The sequence below is a fragment of the Erythrolamprus reginae genome, chromosome 9 (assembly GCF_031021105.1).
Source record: "Erythrolamprus reginae isolate rEryReg1 chromosome 9, rEryReg1.hap1, whole genome shotgun sequence".
NCBI classification, from domain to species: Eukaryota; Metazoa; Chordata; class Lepidosauria; order Squamata; family Dipsadidae; genus Erythrolamprus; species Erythrolamprus reginae.
Window position 1 is genome coordinate 30,093,709 of NC_091958.1, and position 20,189 is coordinate 30,113,897.

Below are 20,189 nucleotides of genomic sequence, written 5' to 3' on the forward strand. Positions count from 1 at the left end.
AGTATAGGGGATTTCTCTGCCCACTCCACCTATCATGTCTCCATCTATCCTATCCAAGCCTCATAAGAGCCTCAGTGGTGCAGCAGTTAGAGTGCAGTACTGCAAACTGCTTCTGCTGATCACCAGCTGACAGCAGTTTGGCAGATCGAATCTCACCAGGCTCAAGATTGATTCAGCCTTCCATCCTTCCCAGGTGGGTAAAATGAGGACTCAGACTGTTGGGGGCAAGAGGCTGACTCTCTGTAAACCGCCTAGAGAGGGCTGCAAAGCTCTGTGAAACAGTATATAGGTCTAAAGGCTGTTGCTAAATGCTATGAGCCGACAGCCTGACATTAGCAATGAGGGAGAGGGAAGGGAGGGAAGAGGGAATGATTGAATTATAAGGGAGGAGGGGGGAATGGAAGACCAGTTGACCCTCAGATTACAGATTAACAGAGTTGGAAATGACCTTGTAGGTCATCTAGTCCAACTGCCTGCCCAGGGGTGGTTTTCCATTTTCTTTGCTGTTGGTTCGCTCAGTGGCACGTGTGCATGTGTGGTGCTTAAAAACCAAGATGGTGCCACCCAGAAAGCCCATTCAGGGGTGTGTCTGGGTCGCTTCTGGAGACCCTGCAACATTTCTGATAGATGACAGTCCAGTCTCTTCTTGAAAGTCTCCAGTGATGAAGCTCCCACAACTTCCAAAGGCAACTTCTGTTCCATTGGTTGATTGTTTTCACTGTCAGAAAATGTCTCCTTATTTCTAGACTGGATCTCTCCTTGATCAGTTTCCATCCATTATTCCTTGTCTGGCCTTCAGGGGCTTTGGAGAATAGCTTGACTCCCTCTTCCTTGTGGCAACCCCTGAGATATTGGGAGACTGCTATGATGTCTCCCCTGGTCCTTCTCTTCACTAGACCAGCCATGCCCAGTTCCTGCAACTGTTCATCATTATGTTTTAATCTCCAGTCCCCTCATCATCCTGGTTGCTCTTCTCTGCTCTCTTTCTAGAGTCTCAATATCATTTTTATAGCATGGTGACCAATACTGGATGCAGTACTCTAGTTATGGTCTTACTAAGGCTTTATAGAGTATTAGTATCTCCCTTGATCTTGATTGGATCCCTCTGTTAATGCAATTTAAGATTGCATTGGCTTTTTTGGCTGCTGCCACACACTGCTGGCTCATATTCAGTTGGTTGTCCACTAAGACTCCAATACCTCTCTCAGAGTTACTGCTCTTAAGCCTGGTTTCACCAATCTATATTTGAGAAGCTCCAGGCACCTGTTGTCTAAACCAGTGTTTCCCAACCTTTTTTGAGCCGCGGCACATTATTCATATTTACAAAATCCTGGGGAACATTGAGCGGGGGGGGGGGGGGCAAAGAAAAGTTTGGACAAAAAAATATCTCTCTTCCTCCCTTTCGCTCTATTTCTCTCTCTCCCTTTCTCTCTCCCCCTTCCTTCCTCTTTCTTTCCCCCTCTCTCTCCATCTCTCTTTGTTTCTCCCTTCCTCTCCTTTTTGCCTTCCTTCTCTCTCCCTCCTTCCCTCCCTCAATGTCTTTCCCTCACCCTCCTTCCCCCCTCTTTCTCTCTCTCTTGCTTTCTCTCTCTCTTGCTGTCTTTCTCTCTCCCCCTCTCTCTCCCTCTCTCTTGCTATCTCTTTCTCTCTCTTTTTTTGCTTTCTCTCTTTCTCTCCCCCCTCTCTCCTTCTCTTACTATCTCTGTCTCCCCTCTCTCCCTCTCTCTTTCTCTCCCTCTCTTGCTATCTCTTTCTCTCTCTTTCTCTCCCCCCTCTCTCCCTCTCTTGCTATCTCTATCTCTCCCCCTCTCTCCCTCTCTCTTTCTCTCTCTCCCTCTTGCTATCTTTCTCTCCCCCCTCTCCCTCTCTTTCTCTCTCTCTCTCTTGCTATCTCTATCTCTCCCCCTCTCTCCCCCTCTCTTTCTCTCTCTCCCTCTTGCTATCTCTTTCTCTCCCCCCTCTCCCTCTCTTTCTCTCTCCCTTGCTATCTCTTTCTCTCCCCCTCTCTCCCTCTCCCTCTCCCTCTCCCTCTCTTGCTATCTCTTTCTCTCCCTCTCTCTTTCTCTCTCTCCCTCTGTTGCTATCCCCCCTCTCTTTCTCTCTGTCCCTCTCTTGCTAACCCCCTCTCCCCCCCTCTCTCTCTCCCTCTCTTGCTATCTCTTTCTCTCTCTTTCTCTCCCCCCTCTCCCTCTCTCTTTCTCTCTCCCTCTCTTGCTATCTCTTTCTCTCTTTCTCTCCCCCCTCTCTCCCTCTCGCTTTCTCTCTCCCTCTGTTGCTATCCCCCCTCTCTCTTTCTCTCTGTCCCTCTCTTGTTAACCCCCTCTCTCCCTCTCTCCCTCTCTTGCTATCTCTTTCTCTCCCCCCTCTCTTTTTCTCTCAGCAGCGGCAGCAGGGTGATCAGCTGTCAGGTGGAGCTCCGGAACCGAGGCACAGACGGCGGCGGCTAGACATGTTGCTAGACGCCGTACATGTTGGCGTTGCGCTGGGCATGGACGTGGGGCTGGAGCCTCCGTCCCAGCCCAGCCAGCAGGCAAGTGCCAGCCACGCAATTCCAGCATGTCCAGCCGCCGCCGGTCAGAGCCTCTGTTCCGGAGCTCCGCCTCACAGCTGACCACCCTGGCGCCTCCCCACGGCTACTGCCCGCTGCCGCTGTCGCCGCACGGCTACAGCAACATGTCCAGCCGCTGCCGGTCGGAGCCTCCGTTCCGGAGCTCTGCCTCACAGCTGACCACCCTGGCGCCGCCACACAGCTACTGCCCGCTGCCGCTGCCGCCGCACGGCTACAGCAACATGTCCAGCCGCCGCCGGTCGGAGTCTCCGTTCCGGAGCTCCGCCTCACAGCTGACCACCCTGGCGCCGCCACATGGCTACTGCCCGCTGCCGCCGCCATCACTCTCCCGCTGCGCGCCGCCCTCCCGCTGCTGCCGCCCACCCACCAGGCCCCAAAGCTCACCTGCTGCCGTCACCAGGAAAGCTCCAGCCGGGCGGGGCGCTGTAGCTGCCGGAAAACTTGGAAGGCACAAATAATGAAGCTCAGGTTCCGGTCTCACAACTTTTTGATCTTTGCAAAAAGTTGCGAGACCAGAAGCTGAGCTTTTTTCTTCGCGGCACACCTGACCATGGCACACCGGTTGGGAAACACTGGTCTAAACAATATATAAGCACCTAATTGGACAATTATAGAGAACGGGGTGGTGGTAGTGCATAGTGGGAAGTGGTGAAGAGGAGAATTTACTTCGTATTGTTTGTTTGGGAGAACTTTATATTCATTTTTGCTATTTCTGTACTCACCTAAGATTCAGTAAAGTATACTCTTGGCAAAAATGAATGGCCAGGAGCAGTGCTGGGCTGTTGCCGGTTCAGACTGGTTCGGATGAACTGGTAGTTCCAGGGAGCAGTTGGCTTTGCTCACCCACTCCTGCCATCTCCATCCTACATTTCTGTGTTTTTCAGCTCAGCTGATTCATGTGGCACAGCGGATTGGCAGGCCTCAGCTGTTTTACTCACCGGAGCTGTGGTAAAAGGTAAGTTTTAGAGCTTAAAATGGGTGGTTTTTAAATTTATTTATTTATTTATTCAATTTTTTTATGCCACCCTTCTCTTTAGATTCAGGGCAGCTTACAACATGTTAGCAATAGCAGTTTTTAACAGAGCCAGCCAACTGCCCCCACAATCTGGGCTCTCATTTGACCCACCTCGGAAGGATGGAAGGCTGAGTCAACCTTGAGCCGGTGATGAGATTTGAACTACTGACCTGTAGATCTAGCAGTCAGCTTTAGTGGCCTGCAGTACTGCACTCTACCCACTGCACCACCTTGGCTCATAAATACAACATGCACATGGGTGAAGGGTGTGTGCACAAAGTGTGCGCTCAGTGAACTGGTTGTTAAATTGGTTGCAGCCAGGGATCTTTCTTTGCTAGATGACTGAGTGAGATAGTTGACACCATCCTATAGAACAGGGGTCTCCACCTTTGGCAACTTTAAGACTTGTGGACTTTAAGTCCCAGAGATCCTCAGAGCCAGCAAAGCTGGCTGGGGAATTCTGGGAGTTGAAGATTGGACTCCCCAGAGTTAAAATGTGGCTTTGTGGTCTTGTGTAGGGTGCTCAGAGCAGCATGAGGGGAGCCATCCCTTCGGGGTTTAGACTAGGAGACCTCCTACATTTATCTTGGTTCTTTTTCAGAGCGGGCTACATGGAGCGGGCTACATGATTCAGCAATGGATTCTCGAATATGCCTTGGCTTTTTTGCCTGCTGGGTTTTTGTGAATTCTGTAACAGGTAAAAGACCTTGGTGGGCTAAGCAGAAAGAGGCAGTTCTGATTTCTTTGCAAGGGTTTTGCCTAAGAACTGCAGTGGGTTGTTGAGGATGTTTCCATGATGGCTAGTTAATTTCATGGTTTGATTTATTTATTTCTCCAAAGTATTTGAGGACATGGCAAGAAGCAATGGGTGGGAACTAATCAAGGAGAGAAGCAACTTAGAACTAAGAAGAAATTTCCTGACACTTAGAATAGTTAATCAGTGGAACAATTTGCCTCCAAAAGTTGTGAATGCTCCAACACTGGAAGTTTTAAAGAAGAAAACCATTTGCCTGAAATGCTTTAGGCCCTGATGGTGAACCTATGGCACATATGCCACAGGTGGCATGTGGAGCCATATCGGAGGGCACGTGAGACTTTGCCATGTTTCAGCTCTAGCATGCGTTCACATGCTGTCCAGCTCATTTTTGGCCTTGGAAAAGGCCATTTCGCCCTCCGGGTGCTTCAGGGAAGCTTCTCTGAAGCCCCGTAAGCAAAAAAATTCCCCAAACAGACAAACCAGAACTTCGGAAAAATTCACTTCTGGTTTGCTGTTGTGCTTCCTGAAGTCTCGGAGTACAAAAAACAGCAAAACAGCAAAGTGGAAGTGCATTTTTCTGAACTTCCAGTTTGCCCATTTGGGCATTTTTTTCACTACCACGGAGGGCAGCGCGCAGGGGGTGCGCATGCGTGGGGAGGAGTGTGGGTTTGTGCATGCATGGTAGCACACCCACACCCACACCCACTCCTTTTGGACCGCGAACCAAAAAAGTTTTGCCATCACTACTATAGTTTCCTGCCAAGCAGCAGGTTGAAGACCTCTAGTGTCCCTTCCAACTCTGTTGTTCTATTCTATTCTATTTATTAATGCTCCAAAGGTTGTAAATAGAAAAATAAGTATTTTTTTCAGTGTCATTGTAACTTTAAATGGTCACCAGGCACTTTCTGAACTCTCGAAAGTGCATTAAGGCACATTAAACTATCCCTCGCTTAATGAAAAGGGTTATAAAATCAAATGCAGTAATGCGATGAGTCAATTAACAACCACATCACTTAGCAATGGAAGTTCCCATCCTAGCTGTGGCTATAAATCAAGGGCGACCTGTGATCTCCCAGCCAAGGAGGGCTTTGGCAAAACTGCACTCCCAACAGATCTGGTAAAGGTCCAGCCGAGGAAGCTTCACGCAGAGGGATGAACTTGGTGGTTCTATGAAGGCCTATGGCTGTGATGGCAAACCTATGGCACGCATACCACAGGAGGCACCCAGGGCTCTCTCTGCAGGCATGCGACCTGTCACCCCAGCTCAGCTCCACCGTCCATGTGGTGCGCCTCCCGCCAACCAGCTGGTTTCTGGGTCTCTGCAGCACATGTAAGGGCATGGGGCACATGCAGGAGATGTGCATGCATGCATGGGGGCAAGGGGAACACACGCGGGGTTATGTGTATATGCATGGTGGCATGCATGGGGGTCGCGTGCACAGGGGTGGGGGAGTGTGGAAGAGCATGATGGAGCGCACGTGTGTGCAGGGACGGGGCGCATGCAGGGGTCTTGCACGCATGTGCAAGGGGGCAGGGCACACGGGAGGGAGTGGGACGCAGTGATAAAAAGTTTTGCCCCAAATGGTCTATGGAGATTCTCATGCGCATGGTTATCCCAAAGGTGCATTTTTTTCAAGAGGCAACTGGAGTTTCTGGTTTTTCTTTGAAGACGTTTCTCTTCTCATCCAAGAAGCCTCTTCAGTTCTGACTGGGTGGTGGGGAATGAAGAAGTTGAAGTTGAAGAAGCTTCTTGCATAAGAAGTGAAAAAAGCCCCCCAGAAAGTCCGGTGGCCTCTTCAACAAGCACCTTTGGGTCTGCTTTCATATCAATTGGAGATGACCACCATTTCTGCTCCTGTCTGGATCTTCAAATTTTCTATTCCTGCTGATATTGAGATACCTTTTCTCTTTTCTGTTACTTCTTCTTTCCCATGTTCTGTGCCGCCCCTGGTGTTAAGCGCCCAGCAACGAAAGAACCATTGCAAACCGTGTACGCGAACAACAAGTGGCTGCATTTATGGAGATTTATGAAGAACACATAAACTCAGGATGCACTTCCAATAGGACAGGGAAGTAGGTTCTTATTATTTGCGTTTTTATGTTATAAAAATGGAGGGGAAGGAGTTTGCCTTTTGGCCAGTCCATATACAGCAACTTCAAGGAAGCCACATTGTTTAATTTTTGTGGGGAACAGAGGGAACCTGTGCAGATACGCCGGCATGAGATTCAGCTTCTGACCATGCGCAGGAAGCAAAATCTTGTGTGAAGACGCTTGAGATTTTACAAATTTTTGGTGATTTCTTTGCTTCTGCGCACGTGTTGAAACACCGAAATTTGGCAAAATCTCTCTTGTGAGCATCCTCAAGTGAGATTTCGCTGCCTGTACATGCACAGAAGCTGAACCTGATGCGGGCGCACGTGTGCACGCATCAGGGACACGGACATGTGTGTGCATCTCTATTTTTCCTTCCGGGACGTTGCACTGGACCATCCGTGCTGCAACCAGTACTGATCCTGTGCTGTCCCACTCATTCACACGCTCATGAAACCAGTGTTGGACTGATTGAATTAATAAGTACTGAATTTCTGGCACATCCAGGTGGAGCTGTCATAAACTTTGATCTCTAACTGTAAGCAACATTTTATGTCTATATTTAATTTCAGCTTAATGTAGCACTTCCTACCATGCATTCTAAATATATCAGATTTCCAGTTTCTGATTTTTAAGCAGTCTTTCAAAGTCATGTTCATTATTATTCTCATAACCTACACAGAGAAAACAACTAATTAGTCCAATGCTTTTCAACCTTGGTGACTTTAAGAAAGATGGACCAACTCCCAGAATTTGCCAGCCAGAAGGAATTCTGGGAGTAGAAGTTCACCCATCTTCAACTTGCCAAGTTTATTTATTTACTTATTTGTTTGTGTGTCTGTTTGATTGTTGAATTTATAGGTTGCCCTTCTCCTTGCATCCTTCTCAGGGCACTTACAACAGTAAAAAACATGATTAAAATTTAAAATACCCCAATGCATAACTAAAAACAAGTAAAAATTTAACCCAATAAAACACACACAGTCATCACTCATAGATATTGATGGATGGAGCAGAGAACCATCATTTCAACTATCCCAGGCCTGCTTGACAAAAGTGTGTTTTAAGAGCTTTTTGAAAGGCGAGGAGAGTGGGGGCGGTATGAATCTTTGGGGGGAGTTGGTTCCAGAGGGCCGGGAGAACAGAGAAGGCTCTCCCCAGCGGTCCCACCGGACGGCATTGTTTGACCGACGGGATCCGGAGAAGGCCAACTCTGTGCAACCTAATCAGTCGCTGGGACATGTGAGGCAGAAGACGTTCTAGTATGAGAAGCACAGCTGTAGAGCAATAAAATAAAAGAGATGCTAACTTTCTCTAGCTGATGACATGTTGTTGGATCATCTCTATAAATTATTTAATCTGAAGACTGACTATTGAGTTGCACCAGAGTATATTCCATTTACAAGGCCTATGGTTTCTATTTTGCTTGTTTTTATAGCATCCTAAAGGACTTGCAGGGGATCTTGTCAGAAGTCGATTTACCGAGTGATAATCTCATTACTGCTCACTCTAATATTCAAACATTAGTATACACTAAACCTGAAGGGTTGAATATCAACAGTGAGACAATTTTAGTAAGTGTTCTTTTCCTTTTCTCCAATATCTGTCTAATTTTGTGTCTTTCAATTTGGGCAATTTGTAGATGTGTGGATTCAATCCCCAGAATTCCCCAGGCAGCCTACTATCTGAATTCTAGGAATTGAAGTCTACTCAACTTAAAGCTGTCAAGACTGGGACACAATGGTTTAGTTATTTGATCCATCTTGAATAGAGAAGTGGGCTGGAGGAAGGATGTTTACTGTTACCCTATATAGTTCTCTGAATTATCATGATTTTTCTTAGCACATACAGCCTGGATCCACACAAAATGATAAATCCTGCACTGGAAATCCACCATTATGTGTCTAAATAGCATGCTACTACATCCACCTAAAATATTATCATTAATGTGATTAACATTAACTTGATCAATTTTCATGAAAGACAAGTTCCCCCACAGCCTGCTAAGATAACCATAGCACTTAGACCAGTGATGGCGAACCTTTTTTGGTTCGCATGCCAAAAGTATGTCCCACCATGCATGCTCACCCCCTCCTGCCCTGTGCAGGCCCGAAGTCTGGAATGGCCAAATGGGAAAATGGTTTGCCCATTGTGCTGTTTTTTGCACTCCGGGGGTTTCAGGGCAGCTTCCCTGAAGCCTCCAGAGGGTGAAATGGCCTTCTGCAAGGCTGATAAATCAGCTGGTCAGTGTGCGCTGAAGTTGACAAAGGGCAACACCTCGTATGTCCTTTGATGTGGCTCTGCGTGCCACCTGTGGTATAGGTTCACCATGACTGACTTATATATACCGCTTCACAGTGCTTCACAGTCAGCATATTTCCCCCAACAATTTGAGGTCTTCATTTTACCCATCTTGGAAGTATGGAAGGCTGAGCCTGGTGAGATTTGAACTACCAAATTACAGGCAGCAGGTAGTTAGCAGAAGTAGTCTGTGGTCCTGCACTCTAACCTCATTGTAATAACCAATACTGGTTATTACCTTCCTAGGCTGATCTACAGTTACCCAATCTAATTTCAAACTTATCTAGTCATGATGGAATTCCAGACATGGAGTTTTAAATCTTGTGAATTGGGAATGCAAAGGGAAAAGTTTATCGTAGCAGCATAGATAATAATTTGCATAAATGTCTGTTTCATGGTGCATTGCAGGGATATGATGCTTCGAGACAGAGCCGGCATTCCATGTATTTTCCAAAAACATTGTTGAAGAATATCCAAATGACTCCTGCAAAAGAAATAAGACTTATCTGCATTTACGTGAAAACGTCTTGCCTCTTTCAGGTAGGCCATTGTAGGAGGGGACAGAGGTGGGAATTTGCCACAGAAAAGGGGTCTCCAAACTTGGCAACTTTAAGACTTGTGGACTTTAATTCTCAGAATTTTCCAGCCAACGGAGTTGAAGTCCACAAGTCTTAAAGTTGCCAAGTTTGGGACCTCTGCCATAGAGTGTCAATCATCAATCATCTGAAATCTCCCAGGTTTGGAGACGGAAAATATCCAAGTGGCAGATTCCTCACTCCGTTTTGGTAGACATTGATGATGTTCTTGAGTTTATATAAAAGGCTTCCAAATGCATGAATGCCATTGTGGTAGAGGAATATAGAGATAGTCTTCAAGGAAGAATTCAACCGCTGTTTATGTTAGCCTATGACAGAATATTTGATGGATTGATTAGTGGCTGTCATGTACAAACAAGCTTCATTTGGGATGGGAGGAGAGGTTGAAAAAGAAGCTCATGATTGACCTGTCTTGATTTTCCTGACTATAAGAATTGGGTTTTTGCTATTGTAACTCCTAACCATGCACAGAGTTCACTGATCGGCTGTTCCCTGTTCAGACCTGTTCTTACAACAATAGCGCTGGTGTAGGGAAGGTCTGCCCGTCACTGGCGCTCCCGGTGACCGACGTGGAGGTGCACATATGCCGCCAAGAGATTCAGCTTCTACACATGCATGTGTGGAATGTGCCGCCAAGAGATTCAGCTTCTACACATGCACAGGAAGCGAAATCTCATGCAAGGATGCTCACGTGTGAGAGATTTTTCTGCAATTTCTTTCCACGCATGCGTGGAAGCAAAAAACCACTGAAAATCGATGAAATCTCATGAGCACAGGTGTCCTTGCATGAGATTTCACTTGCAGCACATGCGCAGAAGCCGAATCTCATGTGGGGTTGCGCAGCTGTGTGTGCGCATCACGGTTTTTGCCCCCACACTATAGTGTGGCCCATACCAGGTGCAGACCACTACTGTGCTGGTGGCCGGAGGCTCCGCCCACCGGCCTAGGATGCTTTGTGCATGAACAGGAGCAAAACCATTTACCAGCCCACCACCGCTGGAGTTCCAGGGGTCCTTGTGGTGTCTGTTTTCTGACCATAAACCACAAACGTCTTAAAGACAGAATGATGGGCCTGTAACAAAGGAATAAGATACCTTTGATTTTAGTAAAGTTTTTGTGGCTAATCAGCTCATTTGATAAATACCATATTTTTTTGATTATAAGACTCACCTTCCTTGCCCCCCAAAAGATGGTGGAAGTGTTGGTGCGTCTTATACAACAAGTACTGTACAGCCATTTTTGGCCTCCCGAAGCACTGGTTGGTTTAGTAATAAACAACCTAGATTCAGTTTACCTAAAACTGATTGTAAAAACCATATTAAACAAACAGCATATTAAAAAGCAAAAGCAGAAACATCACCCTGCCAACAAAAGTGCATATAGCCAAGGCTGTGGTTTTCCCAGTTGCAATGTATGGCTGTGAAAGTTGGAGCATGAGAAAGGCTGAGCGCCAAATAATTTGAACTCTGGTGCTGGAGAAGACTCCTGTGAGTCCCTTGGACTTCAAGGTGATCCAACTGGTCAGTCTTAGAGGAGATCAACCCTGACTGCTCTTTGGAAGACCAGATCCTGAAGATGGAACTCAAATACTTTGGCCACCTAATGAGAAAGAAGGACTCACTGGAGAAGAGCCTAATGCCTAGGGGGATTGAGGGCAAAAGAAGAAGGGGACGACAGAGAACGAGGTGGCTGGATGGAGTCACTGAAGTAGCCGGCGTGAGCTTCAATGGACTCCAGGCAATGGTAGAGGACAGGAAGGCCTGGAGAAATATTGCCCATGGGGTCACGAGGGGATGGGACTTATCATGATTCCATTTTTTAGGCCACTCTTCTTTTTTAGTTGTTTGAATACCTAAATATTTTATTCTCCTTTTTGATAATTGTATCCCTCCTTCCTCTGCTATTCTTTTTTGCTATGTCAAACTCATGTTCAATAACATTATCTCTGATTTATTCAAAATTATTTCCATTCCTGAAACTGCCTCAAAATCTTTCAAAATTATTTTAAGTTCATATAATGTATCCAGTGGATTTTCTGTGACACTTGTTAATTTGTATGGGAATCTGAAGAAGTCACCGACTTGAGCAGGGGGTTGCACTACATGACCTCTGGTGTCTCCTCAAACTCTGTTGTTCTATAGAAATCTCCTGCTTGAGAAAGGTTGGACTAGATGACCTCTGTGGTCCCTTCCATCTCTCAGATTCTGTAGAAATCTGCTTGAGAAGGGGGTTGGACTAGATGATCTCTATGATTATAGATAATCTCCTTAAAGTCTCATCCAATTCTGTAAGGGTTTCCTGCTTGAGAAGGAGATTGGACTAGATGCCAGCTAGTTTGTTTTGTCATAACCACTTGTTCCTTTTGCATCAGTCTCCACGCACTGTAAAAATTCCACAGATCCACTTTGGGGACTCTCCAGGGTCCCTTCCAACTCTTGTTAAATGTGTATGGGTGTAAAAGGGTGGGACTTCCGGTTGTGACGTCACGCTGTTGCTGAGTGATTCCCAGTCCTCCGGGTTTCTTTCGGCGTTTGAAGAGCTACGATTACCTAGTCGGGTGACCGCGGACCTGTAGAGCCCACGGTTTTGAAGAGGAAACTTTATTTATTTATTTATTTATTACTTAGATTTGTATGCCGCCCCTCTCCGAAAACTCCAGCGCAACCCCCACTTCTGGGGCCTCAGAGCTTTTGCCTCTCTCGGCAAACATTTTCTCTTGTCATTAGTGCTCCACACATCATAAAAATTCCACAGATTACCATGACGAGCAGGTCATAAAGTGGCCCCAGTCAGTAACCAGTAACTTCACTTCTTTCCTTTGCTAAGAGGATGCTACCTAGCTCTCTCTCCCACCCCTCTTTTGTGAGGACCAATCTGATTGGTTTCCCAAATTAGCTTTCTAAGGATTCTGTTTCAATCTCCTGCTTGAGCAGGAGTTGGACTAGATAGCCTGTGAGATCCCCCACATCTCTATCATTCTGTATCAGCCTCCTGCTTGAGATGAGGGTCAGACTAGATGGCCTCTGAAATCCCTTCCATCTCTATGATTCTGGAACAGTCTGGTGTGTGTGCATGTATGAAAGAGCTCCCAAAGCCCCCCTCCTCCCACACTTTGGGTACTCTCCACATGAACAGAGGAGGGGGTAAAAAATGCATAGGATCGTCTAGATGCCCAGAGCACGAACAGACCTCTCTCTCTCTCTGCAAACAGGGAAGGATAACTCAAGAGGAGGCGAACTGTCCCATTCTTTCCTTCCCAAAAGTAGCATTTTGTTAGGACCGTTCTGATTGGATGGTGGCAAAGTGTCCCATGTGGCCAAAAGGCTGCGACTGAATGTGGATTTTTGTGATGAAAGGGCTGCGGTGAAGAGCTAGGGGCCTTTTGGCCAGAGAGATAATTCAGCGGCCGATCAGCTGCTAAGGAAGAAAGAGCTTCATCCAACTGGCAGAGACAAAAAGTCCTAAATCCGGTCATGATGGGTCAAACATGACTTTGCAACTAACAACACCACCAAAAATTGATTCATTTTTTCATACCACTTTCTTCTTTGAACAAGGTTGGAAGCTGAGAATCTGCTAATAATGAAGAAAATCCCATTTCCCCCCCATCTCTGCTGAATGGAGACAGACAGTTCAGACATGATAACTACAGCCAGCAACATCTTGTTTAGAATTCAATTCATCATGTGGTCAAAACAAGCTCTCTATTCTTAATTCAAGTGTCAAACTAGGATAAGAGATACAAGATCCTCACTTAGCCAAAAACTTTCTGTTTGAGTTTATACTATATTCTAAACCCTACATGGATTAGCAAAACACAGCTCTCCTGTTTACTGAGCATGCTATACACAAACAAATAAACCATGGCTTAAGGAAATGGCCTGGCAGGACTTCCGGGTGACGCTCCGATCGCGCCGGGAGGACGAAGACATAGCTCCGTCTTCGTTCCTTCCTTTTTCGTGCTGCAGGGCGCGATTTGTGCTTTGTTTGAGCCCAGAGGGCTCGGCATAGAACAGGGGGTCTCCTGGATCCCTAGGGGCAGAACGCCGCTGCCCCAAAGGGTAGGGAAAGTCCCACAGCTGCAGCATGGAGAACTGCGCCCCAGCATCGGCAGGGACATGGCCATAGCGATCTGTCCATGAAGGAAGTGAAGAAATACAACAGAAGTCCATAATAATAAGATCAACAGAAAGAAGAAGAAATAAGCACATACAAGGTAAAATTTTGGTACTCAATACTTTAAAAGTGGAGATCTTGAACTTAAAAGGCGAAAGAGAAAAAGTTTGTTTCTCTGAGTGAAATCCTTCTGCGAAAGTGAGACACGGCTGGACCTACTTTCCGTTGTTAAATGGTTTGCTTTGAAAAAAAAAGAAGAGAGAAAAGACGATTTTATATTCTATATTTTAATTACCATATATTGATTCTGGACTTTGATTTTTAAATTTTTGGATTGAGAAGTCTTAACATAGGGGGGCACTAGCTTCGGTGGAACCATGCCCCTTACGGTGCCTAGCCAAAGCAGCGGATTTCCCCCCCGCTCTTCTCTCCTTGTGAGAGAAATTCGGGGGGAGGCACCTGGTGGGGAGAATCTTTAATAAAAATGAAAAAATTAACAGAACTCTGGGTTGCAAGAGGGAAAAAGGTTAAATGGAAATATTATGGGTGATCGAACAATTATGGCATTGAATATAAATGGTTTAGCATCGCCTGTGAAAAGGTATAGATTATTGAAATTAGCTAAAGAAAACTATGTGGATTTCTTATTTCTTACTGAAACTCATAAGGGAAGGAAAAAAACGGATAAATTGATTGAGAGTAAAGAATGGAAATATATTTTTGAGTGTAGATGAGAAACAAACTGTAAAGGAGTGGCCATATTAATAAATCAAAGAAATGTTTTTCAGGTGATACAAACAAAAGGGGATAAAGAAGGAAGATTATTATTTGTAAAAGGAAAAATGAATTAAAAGATGATAACGTTAGCGGTAATATACGCTCCAAATGTAAATGCTAAACAATTTATTATGAATGCAAAACGTAAACTGGATTTATTTTCAGAGGGGATGGTGATATTTGCTGGGGATTTCAATGTAGAAATAACAGCTAATAACAAAGAAAAGAAGCAATTAAATTTGAATAAGTTAAATATGATAGATTTACACGCTGATAATTCAAATAGAGGGACATATTATTCAGCAAGACACAATAAGTTTAGTTGTATTGATTATATATTCATGAACAAAACAGGAAATATTCACGTTAAAAAGGCAGAAATCAAAAGTAATTGGATATCTGATCATGCAGCTATAACGGCAGTTATAAAGATAGACCCTACTGGTAGAGAAAGAATTTGGAGATATAACACAATTGTCTCAGTAAGTGAAGAAAATAAGGAAAAAATTCAGAAAGATATTCAGGAATTTTATGAAATAAATCAAAATTACGGAATGAGACAATCAGTTATCTGGGACACGAAGAAGGCAGTTATTAGGGGTAATCTAATTAGTATGGAGTCTTATATCAGAAAAAGTTGGGGGATGGAAAGGGAAAATGAAATATGGTAACAGAGAATTAGAAAATGTAATAAGAGACTTTTATGCAAAACTATATGAAAAAGAACATGTTATGTTACAAGAAATAGAGGTTAAAGAAAGGCTGAATGAGGAAGAAAGACAAATGTTAAATGCAAATATAACAAGGGATGAAATAATTAAAGTGGTAAAAGGGTTAAAACCCGATAAAGCACCAGGCCCCGATGGATTTACAGGTGAATATTATAAAACGTATATAGAAATTCTATTACCGCATTTGGAGAAACTGTATAACAATATCCTCATAACACTAGATGTTCCACAAACATGGAAGGTATCTGAAATTGTAACAATTCCTAAACCAGGTCGAGACTTAAAAGAACCAGGTTCCTACCACCCAATTAGTCTGCTAAATCAAGATTATAAAATTTTTATGAAAATTTTAGCAAATAGGTTGGAAAATATATTGCCAAGGATAATTGGGAAAGACCAGTATGGTTTTATAAAAGGGAGAAGAATATATGAGCCAATTAGAAATATAGTGAATGTGCTGCACCATGCTACCAAAACTAAAAGGAAAATGGGATTACTAAAGTTAGATGTTTACAAAGCTTTTGACAAAATAAATCATGAGTATTTGTTCCAATTATGCAATAGTTTGAATATGGGGAAAGGGTTTTGTCAAATAATAAAAGAAATATACAAGGACAACACAGCCTACGTCAGAGTGGATGGAAATAGAACGGAGAAGATAGAAATAAATAATGGGAATAAGCAGGGATGTTCCCTATCCCCGATGCTTTTTGCAATGGCAATTGAAACATTGGCAAATAAAATTAGAAAAGATATACAATGGAAGGGATATCAAATAGGAAGTATGGAATTAAAATTAAATTTATTTGCAGACGATGCTATAATAGTTACAGAAACACCAATAGATATGATTAAAAGAATGATTACAATACTTCAGGAGTTTAAAAACCAATCAGGGTTAAGAGTGAATATGGAAAAATCAGAAATTATTTGTTTAAATACAGGGCCTAAAGAACAAATTGGAATACGGAAGGTATCGGGTTTAAAACTGGGTAGCAAGAAAATGAAATATTTAGGAGTATGGTTATTAAAGAATCCGGAAAAAATGGTGGAATTTAATTATAATTTAATATGGAAAAAAATTCAGAAACAAATTAAGAACTGGAAAAATAAAAATTTGAGAAGATTGGCTAAAGTAAGGGCTTTAAAGATGATGATTATCCCAAAAATGCTATATATTTTACAGGTAATGCATGGAACCTTCCCAATAAGAAAGATAAGAGAATGGGACACTAAATTGAATGTGTGGATAGAAGGTAATAAAAGACCAAGAATTAAAAAAAAAATGGCTGATAGCAACGGAGGACGAGGGAGGCTGGGGAAATCCAAACTTGGAGTATTATAGGGACGCATGTCATATTGATAGGCTAATGGAATTACAATTATTAGAGGAAAAACCATGGGTAGAATTAGAGAAAGAAATTAATGATATTAAGAATCAGGAATTATTATTTAGGAAATGGAATAAGGTAGAAATAAATAGACTATTAGACCCTACTAAAGCGATAATAGAGAGTTGGATGAAATGGCAAGATAAATTGAAAATGACAAACTCTAAATTAGCAACGCTGCATGTGATAAATACAAAGAAAGAAAGTAACCTCACAAAGATAATATGGGAACTAAGGAGGAAAGATATACAGAGAATAGAACAGTTATATGAAAGGGATGGAAGAATTAATAGAAATGAAATAGAGAGGTGCCTGGGACAACAAAACTGGTTACAAACCAATGCAATAAGCACATATTTAAGTAAAAGGGAAAACAAATAAATATTTATGAGACAAGAAATAAATTTAGAAAAGATACTAAGGGATAAGTGTAAGAATATAAAAGCACAAACGGGTAATATATATAGAGAATTATTACAAGCGGAAGAACAAGTAGTAAAAGGACTGACGAGATATTGGCTGGACGAATTAGAAATTGATGAATGGGATATGGAAGGTATAATTGAAAATATTAAAAAAATTAAAAACACAAGAATAAGAGAGATGAGAAGAAAAATATTACATAAATGGTATTATACACCAGTACAATTAGCACGTTTTCAAACAACGAAGAAAGGCAATTGTTGGCATGGGTGCAAGGAAAAAGGAGTATTTATGCATATGTTTTGGGAATGTAATAAAGTTCAAAAATTTTGGAAACAAATACAAATGGAAGTGAATAAAATTACGAATAGTAATTGGAAAATAACTAAGGAAGCAGCATTATTGATAAAAAAAATAGTGAGGTAAAAGAATATGAAGAAATCAAAATTGCAGCGATAGAAAGTGCCCAGGCAACTATAGTGCTTGGGTGGAAAGATGACAATAAATGGATGATAAAAAATTGGTGCAAATACATGGCGGATCACATTCACTATGAAATTATGGAAATTAGACTACATAATTATAATGAAGGGAAATTAGCAGCAATAATGAGGCGGTGGGAGAAGGTTAAAAATTATATATTAACAACATCAGTAAGCGATGCAAATGTAAGAAATAAAATTCAATCACTCTATAAAGAATGAACAATGTAACCCAGAGACAAAGCAAATGAAGGATACAAAATTGATTCTTCCCTGGTGAAGGGATTTTTTTTTCTGTATGGTGATGGTACACTTTATGCTTTCTGTTTTCTTTTTTGTAAAATTCTTAAAAAATCAATAAAAATTATATTTTTTTAAAAAAGAGAAGTCTTAACATAAATTACTCATATTTTATAAAATGAAATGAAATGGAAATGAATTTCTATGAATTTATTTGAGACTTTATAAATTTTTAAGTGGACTAATTTTAAAGGGATCGTGGTGAATGGACTTAACGTCTTCATGGAATTTTTAAACTTTTAATCTTCTACCTGTCAATTGGATTGAATTTGAAATTTTTGTATAAGAAAAAAAGATTTTTAGCAATTTAGAGGTATCCATAGAAGAGCTATTTTACAGACAACAAGAGCATAAGGATCAAACTGAACAAGATAGATTAAAGCTTTTTTTCTTCTTTCTCTTCTTTTTTCTTATATTTTTTAATTTTATATTTGTAATACATCTATTTTTATATTTTTTCCTTGTCTCTCCTTGTGGATTGTGGATTTTGGACTTTTTTTTGGATCTATTTTTCTGCTTAATAGAAGACTGAGAATTTAGACAGAGGACTTTGGTAAAAACAAAACCTGCTCTTTTTCTTTTTTCATAAAGCACCTATATATTTTTACCTTTTTTCATACACTATAAACATTTTTAAAAGATATAACTACGTTTTTTAAAATTTCTATATTAACATTTAAATATTTTTCCCTGCCTCTTTTTATTAAACCTCAATTTCATATTTACATATCTATAGAATTTTTAAATTTCTAAATTTTTAAATTCTTTTTTTTCTCTTTCCTGTCTCTTCCTTCTTATAATTTATCTTGGTCTTTTTAAATTTCTCTTTCTTTAATTTTGATACTTAAAATGTGCTAGAATATTATTTCCCCCCCTCTTGTTTGGTGTACCCCCCAATTTTATAATAAATTTTAGATCTTATCTTATAGTTAAGCGAATTGTTAAGTGTATGGTTTGATATTTGATTTAGAGTGTATTTTAAAATGTATTGCCATATTCTTTTCTCTTTGCATTAACTTTCTTCCTTTCTTATTTCTTCTCTCTTTTTACATTTTTTATTCTTTATTAATATTGACATTCTCTATTGGATTGTTCTGTTGTTTGATTGCTAAATCCTCTTTTTAAAAATTTTTTTTTTGCATAATTCTTAAGTCTGATCACTTTAATTCTATAGCAAAAAGAAGTTAAATTAAGGTATTGCATAATGTTGTGGTTAGCTCTGGTCCAGCTCCTGCCCCAAGGAATATGCAGGTGGATGTGGGGGAAACATACACATGCCGCAGGCCTGTTTTGCTCCCAATGGAATCTGCCGACGAAGCCTCTTCTGACCAAGGAAGCGTGAGTGACAGGGAAAAGGGGAGTTTGGCAGACAGCCCAGGAGGAGATCAATCATCTGTATCATCCTTGGATTCTGAACAAGAATTAATGACACATCCACGCATGCGTAGAGTGATGCCTAGGAGACAACAACTGAAGGATTATTACAAGAGAAAATGAGGCCACCTATGGTTGGGTGGGGCTGCTGTAATTAGTGCTACAGATAAAAAGAACAGCGTGCTGGTTTAGCCTTGTGGCAGTTTATCTGATTCATTGTTTCGTCAAGATCATGGTTTTTGTGCTGTTCAAGATTGTGTGTAGACTCTCTGGACTTTAGAATTGGACTCAATTTCCCAGTTATTGGGTGAGCAATTGGATTGCATTTAATCTGTGCCTTGTGTGTACCAGAAAATCCCTTTGACATTTAAAAAGGGAGCTGTTTCTGTTTTTCTGTTTATAAAAACCTTTGGGTTTTCCCTTTTATCGTGTGGTGTGTGTCTTCCTGGACTAATTACCCTGTAATTATGGGCGGTTGAAACACACCGGCAGAACACATAATATATTGTAAACCTCTGAGACATGAAAGGTTCTTTTAGGGCTCAAAGTGTGACTTCTGTTACAACAACAACCTGAAAACAAATATCCACTCCAATTCCAAATCCAACTACTACTCCAAAGGTATCCCCCACATCATCTCTGTTACAACAAAGATCAATAACAACATTAGCTAAGGAAAAAGAAAAAGAAAAGATGCCGACAGAATCAAATCTTCAGACTATCCAAGAAACCCTAGTGGTTATCCAAGATTTTATGCAGAGGACACAAACACAAATACAAACCCAAAGGGATACAAATAAAAAAGAAGTGAAAAAATATTTTGAAGAAATGAAGGAAGAAATGAAAAATGAAATGGGTGCTCTGAAGACTGAGCTTAAGACGGAGATCGGTGATCTTAAAAATGAAATTGGCGAAGTCAAAGGGAGCATGAAGGAGATGGATGGAAATGTGAAAGTTATACAACAGAATTTACAAGAAAACAAAAAAAGAATAAAAGCAACGGAAGATAAAATTCACGAAATAGGACAAAAGGTAGAAGAATATGAAGAACATACTTATGCAATCAACAGAAGCTTCAACGAAGCAATAACCAACCTTGAACTTCAATCTGCATCACACGGTTTGAGTTTTCAAAACATAAATGAAGAGAAAGATGAAGATTTATCTACAAAGATGGCAGAGATAATAGGTGAAATTTTACAAATGGACCCACAAGAACTTATAAAAGAGATAGACAAAATTTATAGAGTCCAAACTGGCTATGC

General features: G+C 41.8%; 1 protein-coding gene across 1 annotated transcript in view; it reads left to right on the plus strand.

Moving 5' to 3' along the window:
* Positions 1–20,189, plus strand: part of ADGRG5 (adhesion G protein-coupled receptor G5) — a 67,564-nt gene that overhangs the window by 18,440 nt on the left and 28,935 nt on the right. The window contains exons 2-6 of the mRNA XM_070760747.1: positions 3,454–3,524; positions 4,186–4,281; positions 6,300–6,414; positions 7,872–8,007; positions 9,143–9,274. Coding sequence (XP_070616848.1) covers positions 4,221–4,281; positions 6,300–6,414; positions 7,872–8,007; positions 9,143–9,274 — 444 coding nt within the window. The 5' untranslated portion in view covers positions 3,454–3,524; positions 4,186–4,220. The remainder of the gene's footprint in view (positions 1–3,453; positions 3,525–4,185; positions 4,282–6,299; positions 6,415–7,871; positions 8,008–9,142; positions 9,275–20,189) is intronic.